The sequence below is a fragment of the Pseudopodoces humilis genome, chromosome 3, assembly GCF_049639895.1.
Source record: "Pseudopodoces humilis isolate 2021_Gansu_Grassland_sample_001 chromosome 3, ASM4963989v1, whole genome shotgun sequence".
Taxonomy (NCBI): Eukaryota; Metazoa; Chordata; class Aves; order Passeriformes; family Paridae; genus Pseudopodoces; species Pseudopodoces humilis.
In genome coordinates, this window is record NC_142202.1 from 801,823 (window position 1) to 823,585 (window position 21,763).

The 21,763-nt window shown below is 52.8% G+C and overlaps 2 protein-coding genes across 3 annotated transcripts; both read right to left on the bottom strand.

The window, feature by feature from the left end:
- Window positions 1-60: 60 nt before the first annotated feature.
- Window positions 61-13,204, bottom strand: ZC3H6 (zinc finger CCCH-type containing 6). The gene is made up of 12 exons (XM_088052605.1): window positions 12,973-13,204; window positions 9,061-9,241; window positions 8,655-8,780; window positions 7,856-8,111; window positions 7,533-7,654; window positions 7,326-7,442; window positions 6,307-6,420; window positions 5,561-5,668; window positions 4,868-5,121; window positions 3,918-4,420; window positions 3,300-3,539; window positions 61-2,451 (listed from the first exon to the last, which is right to left on the bottom strand). The coding sequence occupies exons 1-12, from the start codon at window positions 13,062-13,064 to the stop codon at window positions 956-958; spliced, it is 3,609 nt and encodes a 1,202-aa protein (XP_087908731.1). The 5' UTR covers window positions 13,065-13,204; the 3' UTR covers window positions 61-955.
- Window positions 13,205-16,048: 2,844 nt separating this feature from the next.
- On the bottom strand, window positions 16,049-21,232 carry FBLN7 (fibulin 7). 2 transcript variants are annotated; one of them, XM_014254616.2, is made up of 9 exons: window positions 21,192-21,232; window positions 20,186-20,292; window positions 19,878-20,028; window positions 19,607-19,777; window positions 19,167-19,292; window positions 18,947-19,084; window positions 18,398-18,535; window positions 17,251-17,389; window positions 16,049-17,157 (listed from the first exon to the last, which is right to left on the bottom strand). In XM_014254616.2, exons 3-9 carry the CDS (start codon window positions 19,984-19,986, stop codon window positions 16,797-16,799), a joined length of 1,182 nt encoding a protein of 393 aa, XP_014110091.1. In that variant the 5' UTR covers window positions 19,987-20,028; window positions 20,186-20,292; window positions 21,192-21,232; the 3' UTR covers window positions 16,049-16,796. The 2 variants fall into 2 exon arrangements, with proteins under 2 accessions (XP_014110091.1, XP_087908732.1); XM_088052606.1 differs by lacking the exons at window positions 20,186-20,292; window positions 21,192-21,232 and having other exon boundaries at window positions 19,878-20,181.
- Window positions 21,233-21,763: the final 531 nt, after the last annotated feature.

Sequence of the window (21,763 nt, forward strand, 5' to 3'; positions counted from 1 at the left end):
GTCGTCACCAGGAATTAACTGTACCCTTTTTAATTGTTTTGTTAAAAATGTCGTCGAGACACCATGAATACAAGTACTGCAGTTACAGCCATACAAAAAAAGCAATACAAATTAAGCAGCTGAATACAAAAATACGTTGAAATACATGAACACCACAATGGAACTCGGAGCACTAAATCCCAATCGTGTAGGCGTGGAAAAAAATTAAATAAAAATCTTTTTTTTTTGTTTTTTTGTTTTTCCTTTTCGTATTAGACAATGTAGTTTTCTCCACTTTGAACAGTTACTTTTGCTAGTTATGTACTTCACAATTTCTTCTATGTACAGCATAGAATAAAATACTTTCAAAAGATATGACATTTTTCATCCTCAATATGTGATATAGTCTCTTTTACACTAATATCGACTGCAGGAATAAAAACTGTCCGTGTCTTACATCGACTCATTGGAAAAGGAGGAGCGACGCTTTCCTCTGGATTCATTTCCGTGGGGTTTTCCATCAGTTCGGGGGTTTGGCAGTCCTGGAACGGCATCTCTCCCGGGAATTCATGTACATAATATTGCTTGGATCTATACAAATGTGGCAATCGGATCTAAGTGGTGCTTGGGAAAGAGGCAGCTCACACATATACAGCTCTGGGAATTTTCCATGACTTATTTACAATGAAAGTGCTTTTCTCAGCTCTAACACGATCCGGGGGGGGAATTGGTTTTCCTTTCTACAGGTCAATTATTAGTCTCCCTGAAATTGGAAAGAAAAAGGATTCTCTAGAAAATACCACAGCCTTGCAAACACTCGAGCGTACTGGAGAACTGCGTGTGGTTCGGAGATTAGCAGCTGAAAAGTGGTGGGAATTATAATTTAAAAATAAATAAAGCCAAAAGAGGTAACCCAGGTACAAAACAGCAGAGAACTGCAATACCCACGACGGTAAAAAGACTCCAAAGCCATCTGCTAACAAAACGGGGAAGCGGTTGGATCGAAAGTCTTGAAAACATCTTTTAAGGATTTGTCATCTGACTCCCCGTTGGGATCGCTCTCCGGGGCCTGCGTTACCTGTCCGGGCTGCCTCACCTGCCGGGGGTCGCTGTACTGCGGCCGGATCAATCCCGACAGAGCCTGGATCGGGAGATTGTGGACGGCAGGAGCGGCGCTGGAGTGTTTAGCCTGAGATTTATTGGTGCTGTTCGCCTTGTCTGAAGCGCCTTCCGCTGATCCTTCCGTGGCTTTTTCCGCGTTGGAGGCGGCCTTCTGCTGGGACACGTCTTCCACGAGACTCGCCTCGTTTTTACTGGAATTTTTCAAAATACTTTTTTTCTGGTTCTCTCCGTTCTCTCCCGAAGCGGCCGGAGCCGTGTCCGAGGATGAGCTGTGATCCCTGGGATCGTACAGGCTGATCCCGCTCAGGATGGAGCCGGGAGATCCCAGCCTGACGCCGCTGGACGACAATTTGGGCGCGTACGGAGGCAGAGCGTCGGGGTCGGATTTCGGAGTCGCGGCTTCCGAGGGCTGGGATGAGCTGGCAGCAGCTCTGGCGAGGCGGGGGTCAAACTTGGGAGGGTGGGAATCCTTCCCGACTCCGTGGTGAGCGTCCGCGCTCGACAGTCTGTGGAGCCTGGGATCGACGTTCTTTTGCAAGCGAGGATCCCCCAGTTTGCTGGAGCTACTGGCATGGGAATCTGTGGATGGATCCAGGTAGCCGCCCCGGCCCGCCAGGCTGTTTTTGGCCTTGGCAGCGAGCCGGGGATCGGCCGGCACGGCGCCGGGGTGCGGATCATTCTTCAGATTCCGCAGTTTGTTCAGTCTCTGGTCGGCGATGAGCGGAGGGAGGGGTAAATTGATGGAAGAGACGGGGTCGGGTTTAGGCAGCGGGATCGGGAGCAGGTCCTCGGGGGCCCACACGATGTGCTTGGCAAAGTTGGGTTTCATCAGGGTCACGTCCATCTTGATGTGGCTGAACTGCCGCAGCTGGGAGCGGGGATCCCGTAACGTGACGCCCGGCAGGGGTTCCATGGGAATGAGGAAAGCTCGTTCCCTCAGCTCCCTCTCCGAGTCCTCCTCGTCATCGTCCAGCCCTTTCTGCTTGACCTTCACTCCGGCGTGGTGCAAATCCAGCTTGGCCCCGGCCAGGGAGGAGCCGGGATGGCCACCCTCGCTGACCTTGTGCATCCGCGGATCGCGGGCCAGCCGGGGATCCAGGGACGCCGACTCCGAAGGCTTCCTGGGATTGGGCCTCGGGGAGCCCCGCAGTCTCGGGTCAGCAGCCTGAGGCCCCACTCCTTTGTCCTTGGCCAGCCTCGGATCCGTAGGCATCCCAAGCATGTGCTGCTCCGTGGAATGTTGTTGCCGATTCCTAAAGTTTTCGCTTTGTTTCTTTAAGGTTTTGAGGATTGATTTAACACTGCTCCCCTCTTCCTCCTCACTACTGGAATACCAGTTGACATTGTCATCTAAAAGTCAAAGAAATGCCACAAAATTTAGATTATTCCAGCAAATAATCCTGGGAGAACCCAACACTCCCTAACGGGAAACTTCTCAGTAAAGTCAAAGTGAAAAGATCTGCTATGAAATCTCTCCCTGCGTCATAAAAATCACACCCTGGAATGACCAAAATCCATTTAACCGGAGAAGTGCCGTAACAACAAACCCTGGAAGTAGTGGAGACGGAATGTGACACAGCTTGGGAGTCTCTCCATATCCCCCAGTATTAATTGGGGAAAATAACCTGCTTTCAAACAATCCTTGTCAGTACTAGTAAAAAACCTGTATCCAAAATCTGAGTCTTGATGGAAGAAGGAAAAATAAAATGGGCCCTTGCGGTGGTCTTTAATCCAGGTAAATTATGAATTTGCTGCCTGACTTAAACCAAATCCCAAAGTTTGCAGGACAGGCTGAGATTCAGGAAGGGAAGAAATGACAATATTTTATTTTAAAGACTATCTGAGAAGGAAAAATCCTGCTCTAGAGGAAACAGATCAAGAGGTGCCACTGAAGAAACAGGATCAAGGATGCATTTCCGGTCCCGGCAGCGACAAACAGCCACTCTGCTCCAGCAAGGGATTTTTCCAAAGTAATCATCAACCAAAGGACCTTTTAAAATTATTCACTGGAGCTAGGATGGACTGAGCCTACGCTAAGATCCTAGAACAAGCTGGGAAAACGAGCTGAAAACACTGAGCTGCTGCTTGGACTTAGTTCCCAAGAACTGTGAACAGTGACACGGCGCAAGTCAACATCAACCGATTTGTTGACCGTGGCCATGGAAGTACGAGGAGAATTCCAACCAAATGCTGCTCACCTTCATCTTTGCTCATGGCCCTCTGTCCCTGGCTGCTGGCAGAGTCTCCATCCCGTTGGTGCTTCTGGCTGAGCCTCACGTACAGGGCCTTCTGCATGGCGGGCAGGAAGTCGGGCACGTTGATGCCCTGGTTGTGGCCCATGTGGCCACCTATGCAGTCTGACTCGCTCCCGCCCGGATGCGACTCCGGAGCCATGAGGTGAGCCTGGTGATCCGTAAACTCTCCGTGCCACGCTCCATCTGCGGGACAAAACCCCGGTTAGCGGTTAAGCTACAGAAGTGTTGATGGCTATAAACGTGGAATCGTGGAATGGATTGGGTTAGAAAGGAGCTCAAAGGACATCCGGTTCCAAGCCACGGCAGGGACACCTTCCCCCATCCCAGGCTGTTCCAATCTACATCCAACCCAGCCTGGAACACTTCCAGGGATGGAGCAGCCACAGCTTCCCTGGAAAAAACTCTGCCAGGGCCTCCCCACCCTCACAGGGAAGGATTTCTTCCCAATAGCCCATTTCAACCTAAAGTGTAACTTGATTTAACAGCACCAGCTGAGAAGCCAGAACGCTGAAGACATTCCAGGAAATTTCTATCCAAAATTCATCCAGCAGACGTCCTTACCTCCGGAATTATTGGCTGGCTGGAAGTTGTGCACAGCTTGGTGGGAATAATAGTTGTCGTAGAAGTCGGCCGGGTTCTGCATGGGCTCGTACTCCCCGGGCATCTGCTGGTACTGCGGCCCCGGGGGACAGTGATTGTCCCTTGGCATGTTCACCATGTGTCCCTGCACTCCGGGGGAATTGTAGGATCCCCCCATCCCCGGGGGGGTGAGGGGTGGCCCACCCTGCTGGCCCTGCATGGGCATTCCAGTCTGGTTCTGCGGGCCCATGTATCCCGGGGGAACGCCCTGCATGGGGGGGCTCTGCGGCATTCCCGGCCCCTGGGGGCCCCCGCAGGGATGGTGCCCGGGAGAACCGGGGTGCATCGGGGGCCCGTTGTGTCCCTGGGACATGCCAGGACCCGGCCCTGGGCTGGAGCCTGGATTGTACATGTGCTGGGAATGTGGGTCGTTGCCCTGGAACGGCGGCCGCGGCGGGGACGCGCTGTTGTAGAAGGTCGGCGGCCTGGAAGCACAAGAAAATCAAGGAATCAGGTTCTGGACCTCCAAACACCAACAGCTGGATCTCTTCGCCCCCTCCCGCTCTTACTTGACCCGACATTGGATAAAATTCCCAAAGGAGCATTATTTTCCAACTACACCCATTCCACATTCCTCACCTTGGCCAAGACCATGTTTTTTTCCAGTACTTGCTCACCTCCATCAGTTCTGCCCACAAAAAACCCAACTACAAAAAGACTGGAGCAGGGAACAAACTGCTCCACCTGCAGATGGAGATGCCAAACCAAGACTTCTGGGAGGTCAGGCCTAAATTCTTTTCTATGGAAAACATGAAATAATCCTGGTATCAACTGTCTGATCCTTAACTTAGCCCAGAATCCTGACAGGAACAACGATTAAAGATTAAATGATAAATATCCAGGAGAGCTCTCCCGAGAATCCCAACACTTACTTCTTCCCAATTTTGTGTGCCAAGTCCACCGTGGGCTTCACAACGATTTCAAAAAGAGATGGGATTTTCTTATAATCTCCTGAGGGATCCTGGTAATTTTCCATGTCGGACTCGGAGAAGGGATATTGCTCTGGGGGGGTTGGCAGGAGTCCGACCCCCGGCGGGGGTTTGGGGAGAGGAACAATGCCCCGCTTCCGGAGTTCCTCCAGCTCCTTCTCATCTTCATTCTGGGGTTCCTCCTCATTATTCAGAACCTGAAAGAAAGCCACGTGGCAAACATTCCATCGATTTTCCAGTATTCCAGTTCGATTCAGTCTTGTGCCTTTCACTGGGATATTATTTCCATATTTAAATAAACAACTTTCCTGTCATCTGCTACAATACTGCTGGGCAATGACATGCAACCCAAAGGAATTCCAAACCCATTTTTGGGAGCTGTTTTCCAGGACACCAAATTCCAGCCAAGAAAATACTTCTTTATTTCAGGAAGGAACAATTTCCCACGAGTCCTTCAAACAGGAGTGGAAGGAGTTATTCCAAGATTCCTCACGTTTTTAGTGCTGGATTCACACCCCTTGGAGAGGGAATATCCCAATAAACCACAGCTCAGGATTTCCTGGAGCACATGGAGAAGGCTCCTTCACCCCTTCCCCGCTCGGCAATCCCGATATTCCCGGTATCCGGATCGCTCACCTTATCCAACAGCTCCTTGGTTTCCGCAGTCAGGGGCGCGTGAGAGAATTTGCATTTATCTCCTTGATAACACTTTGCTCCTGTGTGGTAGAACTTGCAGGGGAATTCATGTGAGGAAGGAGTTAAGGATTCCTAACAGTTTGGGAAATCCAAAAATCAAAAATACCAAAATGCAAAAAAAAAAAAAAAATACAAAAATCAATCAAATCCAAAAATCCAAAATCCAGCTGGTGGCTACCCCTCAATTCTTCATCAGGAATTCATTTTTATGGGAGGAATTCCGAAAGCTAATAACCAACTTACCTCTTACTTCCATTTAAAATTCTCCTAAAAATTACATTTTTGTGGCCTTCGGATTTAATTTTCCAATTGTGATTAAAAAGGGAAAGGTCTCAGTTCCAGAGGAAAATGCCAAAATAACAATGACAAAGAGGAACAGATCAGGGGTTTAAAAGTGTGGATAAATGTATCCAAAATTCCAGGGATTTTGTTTTTGAAACAATCATGTTTCAAACACGATAGTGTTTTGAAACATTTCAAGATAACAATGTTACAAATCAGTAATTTTATATTTATTTTTTCCTCTGAAGTATTTGAGTAAAAGAATCCTGCAATTAATCTACACAGTAGGTGGCAGAGTCTCTTAAAAAAAAAAAATTGTTTAGAAATCGTTTCTATCAAAATAAATAGAAATAAAATAATAGAAATTAACATTTCAGGTGAATTTAGAAGTACTTTTAAAGGATATTGTGCAAATAAATGCAGTTCTCTCCTTTGGTGCAGTAACCCTGGATGTAAAACTTACAGATTTCTTTCTTCTTTTCAATCTCTGCATCATGATCAAATTTACACTGTTCTCCCTATAAATAAATTGAAAAGAAAAACCAGGGAAAATCATTATCCATCTGAAATGCTGAGTAATTTAATTCCATAGTAAAAAGAACATCCTCCTCTGCAGAATTGAATTCTTTCCTTTTTACCAGCATTAAATTCCATTACAAGCAATAAAAACTGTAAATGGGGGTGGTTCTGGACATAGGGAAAATTCCTGGATCGGAATTCACAGGAATAGATGGAACGGTGACAGAAAACAATCCCTGTTTTCTGTCTCGACCTGGGAATTTGCATTAAAAAGGCACTGAAATAATATTTTACTGAATGACTTCCATAGATTCTGTTATTCTTTAGGATTATTTTGCTGGATGGGGGTTTGGGTATTTTTTGTAGGATTTCTTTTCCTGAAAAAGACACCAAGTGCTCTTTCAGTCCCTTCTAAAACTGAAGGTGGCAGCAAACAGTCATCTGACCCCAAAGGCAGCAAGAAACATTTCCCATCATTTCCACTTTTATTTCTACCATTTGGGTAGGAAACAGAAAATTCCAGCCAAGGAACCAAATAAAAGTCATTTAGTGGTTGTGTTTTCTAACAATCCCACTTTTTCAAGTTTAGCACCACAAAGTGATTCTTTCAAAATTCCCATATCAGCAGGAAATAATTTAATATATTCAGGAATTGTTGCCTATTTAGAGATTCCAGACTTGTGAGATATGATGCCATTAACACATTATCATTCTCAGGGTAAGTTTTAAGATATAATATAAGATACAAATTTTTATTATAATTTAATTCAAGATGTGTAACTGAAGGGGATGTTTTCCCACAAATAACTCCATCTAGAAATCCTCAGCACGTCAGAAATCAAAATATTGAGTTTCAACACCCAAGTTTGCTAAGAATTTATTTTAAAAAAAGAATTAAATTTACCTTGATGCACCTCCCTTCGAGGAAATATTTACAGATCTGCTTGCCCTTGTGCTCCACCGTGTGCTGGTTGATGAACTCCTGGCTCATATTAACCCATTTCTTCACTGGTTTGCCATCCTGGAAAAGAAGGAAATCCGCATTTTATCGGTTCCCTTTTGGAGCACTGCTGATGCAGATCCTGGGAATAAGGGCTGGAATTGCAGGTACCTCATGGAAGCCATCGGATCCTTTATTGCCGCCTCTGCCCCTCCCGCGATCTTTGCGCTTCAGTTTCTTCTGCATTCCACGCCCTCTTCCAATGTTGTAGTTGTTCCCTCGTTGGGAAATGCCTGGAAAACGGGGATAAGCTCTTAAAAGGATCACAGAAATGAAGGGAAAATGGTTCTCCCATGGCATCCAGGAGAGATAAATGGAGTAAATTAAACCCCTCCCTTAATTTCTGATCTGCCAGAATATCCCCAGGAAAACCATCCCTGGCAGCTTCCCTCATCCAGGTCTCCATCCCAAAATGCCACCAAAACTTCCCTTACCTTTCTGGATCCCTTTCATGCCCTGCTTCTTCACTGGTTCCTTTGGGAATGGAGGTCCCAAATCCCCACTGGAAGTCTCTTTAGCTTGTCTGTATTGTTTGAGCTGGTCAGCAAAATCCTCATCCTTTTCCTCCTCGTTGTAATTGCCAAAGTTTTCATCACTGTAATGACTGTAGTTGTCATATTCCTTACTTTTGACATTTTTTTTATGCTGCATCTTCTGGGAACTCATGTAATTCCCTGACACGTGTCCATGCTGTAAGGAAAGGGACTGCATTAGGAAGCAATTCCGTATTTCCAAACCCCACCCCTCCAAACTGCTCTAAAAATCCATTTCTGGGGCTGTTTTATCATTACCAGATTTGTCCAGAAAAAGGATCAATAACACAGGGAAAATCAGTTATTCAGGAAAAATTAATAATTTTAATTCACCAGCTGAGAAAAGCCAAGAAAACGGAGTAGAATCCACTTTAGATATTGAAAAGTGGCTTTTCAAGAGTTCTTTCCTTTGAGTCCAGCCTAAATCCAGCGCAGGCAATAAAAAGATTCCTCAATAATAAAGCTTCCTTAATTCCTGTTGCCTGATGGAGGAAAAATTGGTATCAGGCTTATTTTCTACCACAGATCCTGCTTTACACCTGGGAATCTCCTCAGGGAGACGAGAGCTGGATGTGCTTCCGGAAATCCGGGAGAACGGGCACCGGGATGGAGCCAAACTTCCAAACCCACGGTGTTTATATTTGTGTTTTTGGAATGTCACCTCAATAAAGATGTGAGGAATGAGTTTCAAACTTCCTACCTGACTGAAGGAGGAATCATAATCCCTGTAGGAAGAGCTGCTGCTTTTTTTGTGGGGCCTTTCTGTGCGCTCCATGTCGGAGTCGTGGCTGTAGTCAGAACTGTCATCGCTGGAAGGGGAGTTATGCTGGAAAACACAACAAAAAAGCTGGGAATTTGGAGGGAATCATCTTCTTTCCATAAATACAATGAGCACAAAAGTGATACATTTACATTGTGCATCTTATACTAAAAACTCTCAAATCCCAGCCTCCAAGACCTGGGCTTTAACTTTGAACATTTAAGACCAGTTTAAGTCTCAATGGTAGTAAAACCATTTTAATTCCGTTGCCAGTTCCTTGGATTCTTGTCCTGGACAGCCTTCAGTCAAATCAGCACTTCCAAAATGTTGGGGGTTTTTTCCTAACCTTATGCTTGTCCCGTCTTCTCCTTTTGGACTTTTTCTTTTCCTTCTCTTTTTTGCGTTTTTTCCGGGATTTCCGGTGGCCTTTCTCGTTTTTCTGCTTATCCTCCCCTTTTGAGCCGTGTTCCTTCACATCCTCATAGGCTGCATCATCTATTTCCCCATCTTCCAGCTCTCCATCCTCCCTGGAAGAGGGAAACCAGGAAGACAATAAAATTCCATATTATTATCCAGCTCACCTGTCACTGGAAAAAAAACAACGGTTAACAAGTCCCAAGCAACCCCAAGCTGTGATTTTTGGGATAAAATGGATATGCCAGGCAGAAGACACAACTGCTGTATGACCTGGAATTTCTTGGAATTACATTAATGAAATAAAACTGGAACATTAATATCCCTGAAACACCTGCAGGTATCCCAAAAATCCAATTATGTTTTGACACTATTGGTTAAACTCATTCCCTCAAGGATTCAATTACAATATCCTCTTCCATAAAATACCTACTGAAAATGCTCCCTGGGAACAAAGTTGTTCCCAAGTCCCAGTTCCTCTGGGAATTACACTCGTGGATTTGCACTTTTTTGGGATGCATCCAGGCATTGCCTGGAATAACTTTCCAGGTAAACCAATCTCAGTAATACAATCCCTTGGATTGCATGGCAGAGGGAAGATTACAAAAGTCCTCTAATCCCTAAATTCTTTCCATAACATCCAAGCATTTTCCAAGGACTGAGCTTCAAGAATGTGAAAAAGAGGGCAGGGAAAGGAAAAAGAAGAAAAAAAGGAGGAAAAACACAACAACTGGATAAACAAGGATTGAAAAGATAATGGTCAAAGATACCATTTGTTGGAAAAAAAGTCATTTTTCCAGGAAATGCCAAGGCAGGAATTCTCTTCTGGTTTAGCTGCTTTTATTCCCATTTAAATCCCAAACTGGAGCTGTGCACCAGGAAGGGACAGCAGAACCTCCCTTTCAGGAGTTCCCTCCCTCTCCCACAACCTCCAGATATTTGGAGCTCGATGGATATGTGAAAACAATCCCAGGAAACATTCCCACTGTCTTAGAGGATTCCTAGAGCATCTCCCAAATGCATCAGAAAGGCACAGAAGCCAAATGAACTTCCAGGGAAAAGCAACCTGCTGAAATCCCTGGGCAGTTCCACAAATATTTGGGAAGGGAGAATCAGAAAACCCCAATTCTGGTATTTTAATTTAGTTCCTAACCTTCCAACCTGGATTTTAGCTCCCCTTCCTTGACCTTCTTTCAGGTCATCCTTAAAAATAGAATTCCTTACACCCAAAGAAGATTTACTCCAGAAGCTCCTTAAGTCCAAGATCCAAACCCAGGATGCATTTTCTGAAATATTCGGGGAATTTTTACCCTCAGACATCATTGAAGCCTTTTAAATTTTCATTCCCCATCATTTCATTCAAAAATAATTTTACTTTAGGTTAAAATTCCCTGAGGGCTAAAATTCCCCCAATTTTGATACTAAGGTGCTGCTTAAGAAATTAGGAATTAAGAAAGAAAATAACTCCAAATAACAGGGAATTCTCACTGGGAAAAATCAAATAAAAGCAGAGGGTGGCTGGGAGCAGTTAAAAGTGAAAGTAAATTAATTCCAAGCTGTTTTCTGGGAAATCTGTGTGTAAATAAACTTGCCTCCAACTTTTTCCTTACCCTGCCGTGGATTTACCCACACAGAACCAAGAAACCCTCACAAAATCCTTGCAGGAAAAATCTTTCCAGGACCCCTGTGCTGGAAGGCTCAGACCCTTCATCACCAAAATAAAGTCAACAACAGGAATTACTTAAAACTAATTAAAGAATTAAAAACATTCCTGTCTTGAGAAAACTGCATTAAAACAACCTTCCAACTTGGAATATTCAAAGTGTGGCCAGACAGGGGAGTCTTTTAAATTATTTTTTACTAATAATCAGCTCAGATCAGCTCAAATCAAACTATTAACAGAATTCCTGCTGCACAAATTGATTTGGAGTCGTGAGGTTCCCAGTATGGGTGTTCCCTGCAGTGAACTGGTTTTACTGGTCCTACATTTGCACACCTGATGTTACACAAAAACTTGGGAGTTGGGCCTTTTTTTGAAGTGAATGAACTTACTTTACAGAGCTGAAGTTTTAGAAAAAAATCAAGTTACGATCTCCCAGCTTGTGTGTGTTGTTGCTCTTCACCTCATAAATTAAAACATTATAAAGGAAGGCTTGTAAATTAAAACTAATTAGGTTGTTAGGTGGCACTTATTGGCTCTGTTTTACAATTACCAGTGTCACAACTGGTTGTACTGGTGGGAACAGCTGGTGAGAGGATGAGAACTCCAAGCTGGAAAAACTCTGCTCCCAGCACTACCCGGAGTCACTCGGGCTCGTCCTCAAGGACTGGAGAACTCCAGCTATTCCCAATCCCTGGAACAGTGGGAACCGCAGAACTCCACGGCACAGCTCTGCCCCAGCTCCAGAGATCCCAGCGGATTCCTGGTGTGCAATCGGCTTGGAAAACAGAGCATGACCCAACTTCCACCCTTGCCCAAGGACAAGCAGGAAGGGGAAAACGAGAAGCAGCAGCTCTGGGCTCTGCCTTGAACCTGCACTAAACCCCAAGCCCATTTTAGGGACCGCTTCCCGAGGACAAGCAGGAAGGGACAAACAAGCACCAGCAGCTCTGGGCTCTGCCCTGACCCTTGCACTAAACCCCAGGAGCATTTCCCAAGGACAAGCAGAAAAGGACAAACAAGCACCAGCAGCTCTGGGCCCTGCCCTGACCCTTGCACTAAATCCCAGGAGCATTTCCCAAGGACAAGCAGAAAAGGACAAACAAGCACCAGCAGCTCTGGGCCCTGCCCTGACCCTTGCACTAAACCCCAGGAGCATTTTGGGACCACTTCCCAATTTGTAACACAGACCTCGGGACTCTTTTCCCCAGCAAGGAAACAGTTTTGCCTTTACCCACCAAGCCTTTTTTTTTTTTTTTCTTCTCTCTTTTTTTATCTGTTTGTTTGGGGTTTCTTTTCCCAGTGTTTTCCAGTCCTCTGAAGTACCACAAAGGGTTGTGGAGCTGTGTGGGGGCAGGCCAAGCTCTGGGAATCCCAAAACCCCGGCGTTTTTAACTCCTGCAGCTGTGTCAGGAATGCTCAGGGTAGACGTAGGCTCAAGCACTGGTAACTGCCACCCTGGCACAGTATTTTTAGCACTAGTTAGGAAGGCCAGGGCTGCCTGGAGAAAGGATTTGAATTTCCAGCAGCTGCAGGAGAGAAAAGGAGGGAGGGAAGGAGGGAGGGAGCAACAGAGGTCCTTTCACCAGGAACAGGACTCTGGGTTTCTGCGCATGGGGATTGAGAGGTGGCAAAGATAACGTCAGTCAGCCCTTAATCTGCATAAAAAAGATCCAGTTAAATGTGTAAGGTGGAATCTGGCAAGAAAATGACGTTAAATATGGCTCTAGTGAGAGATTGTGGTATCAACAAAAACAGCCAAAAATAAAAAACCCGCCCAACTCGGAGCACCCTTTCCTGCCTGAGACAGAGAACAATGGTGACATTCAACAGACACCCCCTGGAAAGTGCAATTTATGGAAAGAATGGCAAACAGCCCCCCTTCCCAGCCAGAATAAATCAATGAAGATGTAAAAACGCATGCATTCCAAAAGGAAAAAATTAAAACCTTGCTAAAAAAAAATGCACTTTTAATGCAGTGACACCCCCCTCCCCTCCTTGCATTCCCCACCACCACCACCCCGCTCCAGCCTGAAGGTGACCTGCCCCCCAAAAACATCGTTAACCCCCTCAGGCACATTAACAGAGCATCATCATCATCAGCATCAGCATCATCATTACCAGCATCACCCCACTAAGTACCACCATTATGAGAAGCGGAGAGAGAGAAGAATGTTACTCGACCTTTCGTCCCCTGCATGTTGCCTGTCAGAGTCGGGCATGTTTGGGTCAAGAACTGGGTTTGGGGGTTTGGAGAACAAGCTTTCAAAGGCCATTGTGCCTGGCTGTGGTGTGGTGAGGAGGAGGAGGAGGAGGGAGGTGGAGGAAGGCAGGGCCCCGCCGCTGCCCGCGGTGCGGAGCGGCGGGAGGAGGCGGCGGCGGCGGCGGCGCGCACGGCCGCGCTGGGGGCGGCTCGGTGAGGAGGAGGAGGAGGGCCGGGCCCCTCAGTGAGGAGAGATGATGAAGGTTTGCACTCACGGTTATTTGGTGAGACACTACGGGGCTCTCAGCGCCCGGGCCCGGCCGCCCCGCGCGGGCGCTGCGGGGAGGCGGCGGCGGCGGCGGCGGCTCGAGCGGCAGCCCCGGGGCACAGGAGAGCGGGAGGACACACACACGGGGGGAGGGAGGTGCTGCTGGCCGGAGATGGCGGCCCTAATTCTTCCTTACAAACATGGCGCCCGCGCGAGGCACTCGCACAAAATGGCGGCGGCGGCTGAGAAGGGAGGAGGAGGAGAACGGCGGCGGCAGCAGCGGCGGCAGCGGCCCCCGGCGCTGTGCCCGCACACGCTCGCTCAGCGCCCGCGGCCCGCACACGGCGCCGCCGCCGCCACAGCGTCTTCCGCGCCCGCCGGGGCCGCGATGTCGCTGCGTCCCCTCACGCCGCCGCCGCCCGCCGCGCGCCCCCTCCTCCTCCTCCTCCTCCTCCTCCGCCGCGGCCTTGGGCCCGCCCCCCGCGCTCCGCCATTGGCCGCGGCCGCGGCGTATCGCGCACTCATTGGCTGCCCGTCACGCCCGTCAATCTTTCCCGTTACGTCACGCGCGGGCCCCGCCCTCCCCCGCTTCCCCTCGGCCGCCGCCGCCGCCGTGCGCGCGCGAAGGGGGCGGGGCCTCGCGGCGCGCGGCGTCACGTGCGCACGCCCGTCACGTGACGGCGGCGTCCCCCCGGGAATGGTGGGGGAAAAGGGGGGAAAAGGGAGGGAAAGGGGGAAAAGGGAGGGGAAAGGGGGAAAAGGGAGGGGAAAAGGGGAAAAGGGCGGCGGCTTCCGCCGGGAGAGAACCGGGACGGGCACCAGGAGCGGGAACTGGCCTCCCCTCCCGCCGCTGCGTCACGGCCGCCCCCCTCCCCCCCCCGCCCCTCACGCGCCGTGGGCAGCGCCCCCTGGCGGCGGGTGCGCGTGAGGGGAAGCGGTCCGCGCGGTCATTAATTAGTGACGCTCGTAATTAAACCAAGAGCGCGTGGCCCCAAGGCGGGACAAAAGCTGTCCCTGGAGTCGCCGTCGGGGTCAGGGCGTGACAAAAGGCGGGATAAAGTGGTTCCAAGCCAGTCATTTAATAAAAATGTGGTGGGCGAAGGGAAGACGCGTCCGTCAAGAGTCACCCCAATGACGCTGCATTAAACGTTCCCGGGAAAAGTTCCATTTTTTTCCTTTCCCTGCCTCTCAGAGCTTTTCAGGACACTGAAAAAAAGCTCGGCTTTTTCCAGTGCTAGCAGTCGAATAAAGTTTATAAAAACGAGGCGGACCATTCGCATGCATTCCCATGGGATTCCCGGTGGGAAGAGCCTCAGATCCTTAAGGGAAGAATCTTCTCCCAACACACCTGAGTGTAGAAACAGGATCCAGACCCTCGGAGAAATCGGTAAACCCAAGGAAAAGGCTGGAAAACAGCATTCCTCCAGGGACGGGCCGCTGCTGGCTGGGGAAGCATCATTAGGGCTACTTAGGACTAATTAGCGCCATCAGCACAGGTGGAGCCCTGGAGCTGAGGCTCACAGGGCTCAGCATCATCTCCCCAGGCCACAGGCAAGGAAAAAAAGGGATTCTAAACGTGGACTAGAAGGGAGAATCCTAAAGTTTTGGTTAAATATTCTGGGGTGAGAAATGGTGATTTTTGGGACAGCGCATCTGGGGCCAGCCGTGCCCACCAAAGGGAAGCAGAAGCGTTCCTGTTGTTTTTATTTTTATTTTTTTTAATTTTTTTTTTTTTTTTCAGCTCCTAAATATTATCATCCCCAGTGAAGGTATTCCAAGATTGGAAGAGCCTCTCTCTGCAAATTCCAGCCTCGGGAAGTCTGAAAGATTCCGGAGCAGCCGCTCTGGGACGGGAAACAAATCTCCTTTAGTCAACTGGAACGGCAGCCAGAGGTTGAGAAAGGCAAAGAGCCGAACTTAAACTTTTCCAGGGCTGGAAGGGAGAAACCAGCTCACCCTGGCCTCGGAAATTAGGAAAATGTTGTCAGTTTGGGATCGTGCCGCAAGGAAAAGCCTCCGGAGCGCGGTCCAGGCGCCCGTCTCCAGCTGTGTTATCCAGAGAAAGCGGCAGATGGAAACGATTCTGCCCGGTCAGGAGCTTGTCCTCTCCCAGATTCCTGCTTTTCGGCTCCCACATTTTGTTATCATCCCAAAATAGGCCCGTGGCCTGTTGGAGGAGCACGTCCAGCCAGGCTGGGAAGTGGCAGGGAATGGGAGAGGAGAAGGAGAGGAGCAGCCGTGCTTCTAGAAAAGCATTTTCTCCTAATTTTTAGGGATGTTTTTTTGAAGAACTCCAGAGTTTTCCCTTCCCTCCCCCAGCACAACCCTGGGATGCATTTCCCTGCCCAGCTCCGCGTCCAGCCGGATCTCCTGCCAATCCAAACATCCTCCATCTGCCGACAGCAGCCCTGAATGTCCCTTCTTGTTCTTCCCGAGCTCCCGTACCCCCCAAAAATCCAGATCCCCTAGAGGAGACTGATCCGTCTGGGGGAGCCTCCTTCCCCGGGACAAGGAGTGGGAATGGTTTTGGTGGGTGCAGCTGGGCAGGACGCGAGGGAGTGAGGATTCCCAGGGGAAAGGACACTCAGGGATGAAGATTCCCAGGGGAAAGGATGCTCCGGTGGGAATGAGCTCCCTGCTATTAGCCAGCCCCTCCCAAACACAATAAAGCAGGAAAATAAACCCACGGATAACAGGTTCTTGCCCTCCCGGATCCCAATTCCCCTTGGACTGCTCGGGGTGAGCATTCCCCCCATCCCACACATCCATCAGGTGCCTCACTCCAGTGCCATCCTTTACATCATCCTTTAATTGTGCTAAATCCAGCGGGATGAGGGAACATGCAGAACATGCACAAGCAGGAGGGTGAATCCCCCGGGAGAAGCCGAATCCCAGCTCTCCCCAGCATTCCTACGCCGGGATGGAGGCTCTGGCTGATGGAGCAGGGAATATTCCCACCTCCACGTGCAGCTGAAGCTCTGCTGGGAGGGGGACCCATGGGGGATCCCCGTTTGGGAGGTTGGAGGAGCAGGGATAGCCCTGGAATTGCTCCTTTGCCCCGCTTGCCGGAGAGGGCACCCAGGTGGATGTCCACGGAGTTTTCCAGCCCTGATGGATCCCAGGGGTGCCAGACCTCAATCCCTACAGGGATTCCAGGATTCTCAGGCTGCCAGGGGGATTCTCAGCATCCAGAGGGAAGCAGAAGTGTGTTTTTAGGGATCAGGTCTGGGTGCAACAAGGGAGGAGAGCAGGAAAGGCCGTGAGCCTCTCTCCCCCCACACACTCGGCTTCGCCGCTTCCTAAAGGAAAAAATGGGAATTCAAAGGAAATCAGGGCCGTGGTTTCCATCTGCTGTTGTAGCCGGGATGAGGATGGGACTTTTCCACCTCATTTGGTGGTGTGAATCTACCCAGGCAGGCGTAAATCCCCCCCGGGATGGAGACCTTCGGGACAGAGCGGCCGCCGGCCGGCTCCAGCCTGGACCTCCCCCAGGAGCCACGGGCAGCCGAGCAGGGATCAAGGAACAATCCCCCTCACTTAAAACTCATAGGCCGAGACGAAGAGGGTGATTTTGGACAGGTGCTTGGCCTGGAAGGCCCGATCCAGGTACTCGGCCATGTCCACATCCACGTGCAAGGTGCGGGGCCCGCGCAGGCTGTGCAGCAGCAGCAGCTCCCCGGCGTGCCGCTCCGAGCGCCGCACCGCGAAGTGCCCGCGGCCGCTGCCGCCCGCGATGCCGAAGCGCAGGCTGTCCGGGCCCGGCCGGCCCGGAGCCATGCGGAACAGCGGCACCGGGGCCCGCGCCCTGGAGGGGAGCGGCAGGTAGTGGAAGGAGATGGTTTTGGGGGCCTGGTGGCACGAGCGGCTCTCCATGGGGCACGGGTTGCGCTCGCAGCGGCTGCGGAAGGAAAAGCCACGGAGGGTTTTTTTGGGGGGTGGGGGGATGGATCCGCGGGGATGGCGCGGCGTGGATTTGGTGCCCCGCACTTACAAGGGGGAGGTTTTGACGTAGGAGATGTTGCCGGCGGCCGGGGGACACTCGGGGGTGACGCACTGGAATCCCCCGCCCGTGTTGATGCAGCTGCTCCCGCTCGTGCAGTTATCCTGGGATAGGGAACACTCATCAATATCTGGAAAAGAGGGGCGGGAAGAGGGGTCAGAGCCTGGAACTGAGCTCCAGCTCAGCTCACCTTCCTGTCAGAAAATAGAAAAAACCGCCTTGAAACAGGTCAAACACGATGCAAAAAAATATGGGAGCATCCCGGAATTCCATCTCCTCTCCCCAGGCTCAGTCCCGGGCCGGGTTAAGAGCAGCCCTCTCCCAGCAGGAAGGCAGCTGCTTTCCCAACCTTTCTGCTCGATTGTTTGGAAACCCCATCCCTTTTTATTTACTGATCACCCGAAGGACACCTGGCAGGAGCTGGAATGCAGAGGATTTGCTGGGAGCATTAGCGAGATGTCACAGAACGCAGGAAAATCAGGGAGCAATGGGGAAATCCTGGTTTTCTCTACCCTGAACTGCAGCAATCAACACTTCGGGGCACAAAAACTTCCCTATTTCTCAGGAGGCTTTTCAGCAGTTGTGGCCTCCCACCATTCCCAGCCACTGCCTTCCACCTGCACCCCAATTCCCTTGGGACTGCCAGCCTCTGAGCTGATCCTGGAATTCGCGGGGTTTAACATCGCTTTCGGTTCTTCCCAGGAATTCCTTGCTCCAGGAACATCCCCACAGCCACAATAGGGTCATCTTCAAGGAGGTGCAGACCCAAAGTGTTGCTCCATCATCCAGAGAGGTGAGGGAGAGGGAAAGGGCAAGGAGAAAGAGAAGGAGAAGGAAGAGAAGGAGCAGCCATGCTTCAAGGAAAGCATTTTATTTTCATTTTTAGGGATTCTTTTGAAGCACTCTGGTGGAGTTTTCCCTTCCCTTCCCCAGCACAACCCTGGGATTCATTTCCCCATCCAGCTCTGCATCCAGCCGGGGCTCCTGCCAACCCAAACATCCTCCATCCGCTGCCATCCCGCAAAGCGTGGCTCCATCATCTCCCTCCCCTCTGCACCAGCCTGTGCCTTGGAAATGGAGAAAAAGCTGGGGGGAAATGACAAAGCCCTTGGGACCGAATGGATTCCAGCCCCCTCACCTTCGCAGCTCTTGCCGTCGCCCAGCAGGACGTACCCGGCGGGGCAGGAGCAGCGGAAGGAGCCGGGAGTGTTGATGCAGGCGTGGGCGCACAGCCGGGGTCCCCCTTCCTGCTGGTACACCTCGCACTCGTCGAGGTCTGCGGAGACAGGGATCCACCGGGATCTCGCTCCAGCCTCCCGGGAAGAGCCAGGGAGCGAGCTGGGGCTGGAGGAGTCGGGGAGGCGGCTTGGGGCAGGGCTGCCGGACCCCAGGGCACGGGAGCCCGGGGGCTGTGACCGGCGGTGTCCCGCAGAGAGCGACACTGGGCCCGGCCCAGCTCGGCCCCCATGGCCCGGCTCGCGATCCATGGGACCGCTGGGCTGAAGCGCTTGGAGCCTCCCGGAGGAGTTTGGGGCGGCGGCCGGGTCTCCCTCCCCGGGGATGTTCCAGAAGCAGCCGGACACGGGGCTGTGGGCCCCGGGGCTGCGGGGCTGAGCCGCTGTGGGCCCGGCCGGTGGCTCCTCCGGGACTCCCGGCATCCCCGCATCCCTCCCGCATCCCGGCTCACCCTGGCAGATGCCGTTGGAAGCCGTGCCGCTCATCTGGAAGCCGGGATCGCAGCTGCACTGCTGGCTCTGGGCGAGCTGGGCGCAGCGGGGCTGCCGGCTGAAGGCCGGGTCATCCGACACGCTCCAGCCGGGAGGAGCTGCGGGAAAACGCCGGGATGGGGAGCCGGGATGGGCCGCGGGATGGAATATCCCATTTATCCCCCGGCAAGGGTGACCCACCGGTCTGAGCGCGGTACTGGCAGCTGGTCCCGGCCCACTGCGGGGGACAGAGGCATTCGAAGTGGCCGAGCCCCTCCAGGCACGTCCCGCCGTTCTGGCAGGGGCTGCTCGAGCACTCGCTGATCTCTGCGGGAAAAGCAGAGATCCGTGTGCCGTGTTACCTCCTCTCGGGAAGCAAACCTCGGGAATGCTGCGCACACCGGCATAGCCTCGGTACCCTGCGGCACATCACAGCCGCCACCCCGCTCGCCCTCATCTCCTCAGCTGCTCCAGCTGTAATTCCCAGTTTTCCTTAAGACTGAGAAATCCCAAAGCCACGGGAGCTGCAGCATCCCTGGAACTTTGGGGGTCAGCCGCGATCCCTCCCCACTGTGAGCAGCCCAGTGTTGGAATCGATCGGCTTTTCCAAAGGCCATTCCAGGGCCGGGAATGAGCGGTACCTGCACAGCGCGGCTCCTGCCCCGTCCAGCTGCCGTTGGCCTGGCACGTCCGTGTGCTGGAGCCCAGGAGCTGGAATCCTGGATCACAGGCGAAGTGAACCTCGTGATCCACCAAATATTTGGTGCCGAACTTCTTCCCATCCGCAGGGGCTTGGAGGGCAGGACAGGAGGCTGCGAGACCCACGGAAAGGGGATGAGTTTGGAGGGGGCCCTTTCTTTCCAAGCCACCCTTCAGCCGCTGTTTCCCTGGAATGCTGTGCCGAGGACTCACGGGCGGGCGGCTCCTTGGCCAGGGAGGCGTGGATGGTGCCGAGGCGGCTCCTGACGGCTCGCAGCCCCTCGGAGAAGCGCGTCTCCTGCCCCTTGAGCAGCTGCTGCATCTGCCGGATGGCAGCCAGGAGCTGCTGCCTGCTGAGGCAGCTCTGCGGGGACAGGGATGGGGACAGCCATGGGGACCTCCCCGTGCTGCCGCTTCCCCCAGGAGCCCCCCGGCCGGCCCCGGGAGGAGGCTGGTGCGGGAGCTCCGCGGCGTCCGGTGTTCCCTGAGCGCCCTGACTTTGTCTTTCCCTCCGCATTTACCCAGATCCGGGAGTTTTTTCCACCTAGGCCCGCGCTCCAGGCAGGGCTGGGATCGCTTTGTGGGAGAGATGCTATAACTCATGTTTCATCCTGCTGGAGCTCCAGCCCTGTCCCGTTTCCACATGACAAAAGAAGAGGAAAACAGCTGTCTTGTGAGCTCTGCCGGGGCCAGGAACGCTGCTGGGACTCCTGCCTGCAAAGCGATCGCTCCCGCGGGACTGACTCATGCCGGAGACGGGCACCGTTATTATGGGATTCCTGTGGAATTGACTCGAAACCGAGGAAAAAGAGCAAAGCCATTCCCAGATCTCAGAAATCCGGGGAGCGCAGTGACGAGGGAGCGCGCAGGGACTGCGCTGGGGGCTACGGAATTCCGGGAAAGCGAACCGGAGCTGGTGGGCTGTGTCCCACCTGCTGGAAGGGATTTCCTCCCCCCTTTCCACAACCGCGCTGTGGAATGATTCCCGTTTCCAAAGCGCTGCTGAGGGTTGAGGGAGGACAAAACGGGGAGCCCAAGCACTCGGTGTCCTCTGCTTCCCCGGGAGCGGTTTCGGGGCTCCCGGGCTGCCGGGGGTGTGCTGACAGCTCTGTGATACCCCGAGCTCAGAGGAAGGGAGGCAAAAGCAAATAGATGCTGGCGCGTCGCTGGCTTTAATAAACAGCTCTTTGTTAGGGCTGGGTTTAACTCCGGGAGCCAGCGCGAGCTCCGGCGGGATGCTGAGCCATCGCAAAGTTGGAAAATCCTGCCCCCGCCAAAAAGAAAGCCCCAAACGGGGGTTCTCTGCCCCCGGTGCGCTCGGGGGCAGCTTCAGGTGTGGGCTGAGAAGGGAGAAAAGATCCCGAAAGCGGCCGCTCGCGCTTTAAGCGCGGCTCGGGCGCAGTTTAAGCGCGGCTTTGCCCACCTGTCTGCCGGGGCAGCGCTGCGGGGGCGCACGGGCAGCGAGAGAGAAGCGGAGAGGAGCCCCGTGTCCCCCCCCAGCCCCTCCGGGTGCCGGCCCCCGCTCACCTGGGCGGCCGGCGCGGCCGGGAGCGGCAGCAGCAGCGGCAGCAGCAGCAGCAGCGGCGGCGGGAGGCGGCCCCGCGCCCCCCGCGGCCCCGCCATGGTGCGGTGCGGCCCCGCCGCTCTCCGGGAGCGGCTGCCCCGTGCTCTCCCCGCCCCTCCCGCGCCGCCCCCGCGCTGCCCCGTGCAGGGGACGCGGCGCTTCCCCGCCCCGGCGCCGGCCCGGCCCCGCGCATCCCCCGGGACACCGGCCGGGCTCCGGGCATCCATCCCCCGGGACACCGGGACACCGGGACACCGGCCAGGCTCTGGACATCCATCCCCCGGGACACCGGGACACCGGCCGGGCTCCGGGCATCCATCCCCCGGGACACCGGGACACCGGCCGGGCTCCGGGCATCCATCCCCCGGGACACCGGGACACCGGCCAGGCTCTGGACATCCATCCCCCGGGACACCGGGACACCGGCCGGGCTCTGGACATCCATCCCCCGGGACACCGGGACACCGGCCGGGCTCCGGACATCCATCCCCCGGGACACCGGGACACCGGCCGGGCTCCGGGCATCCATCCCCCG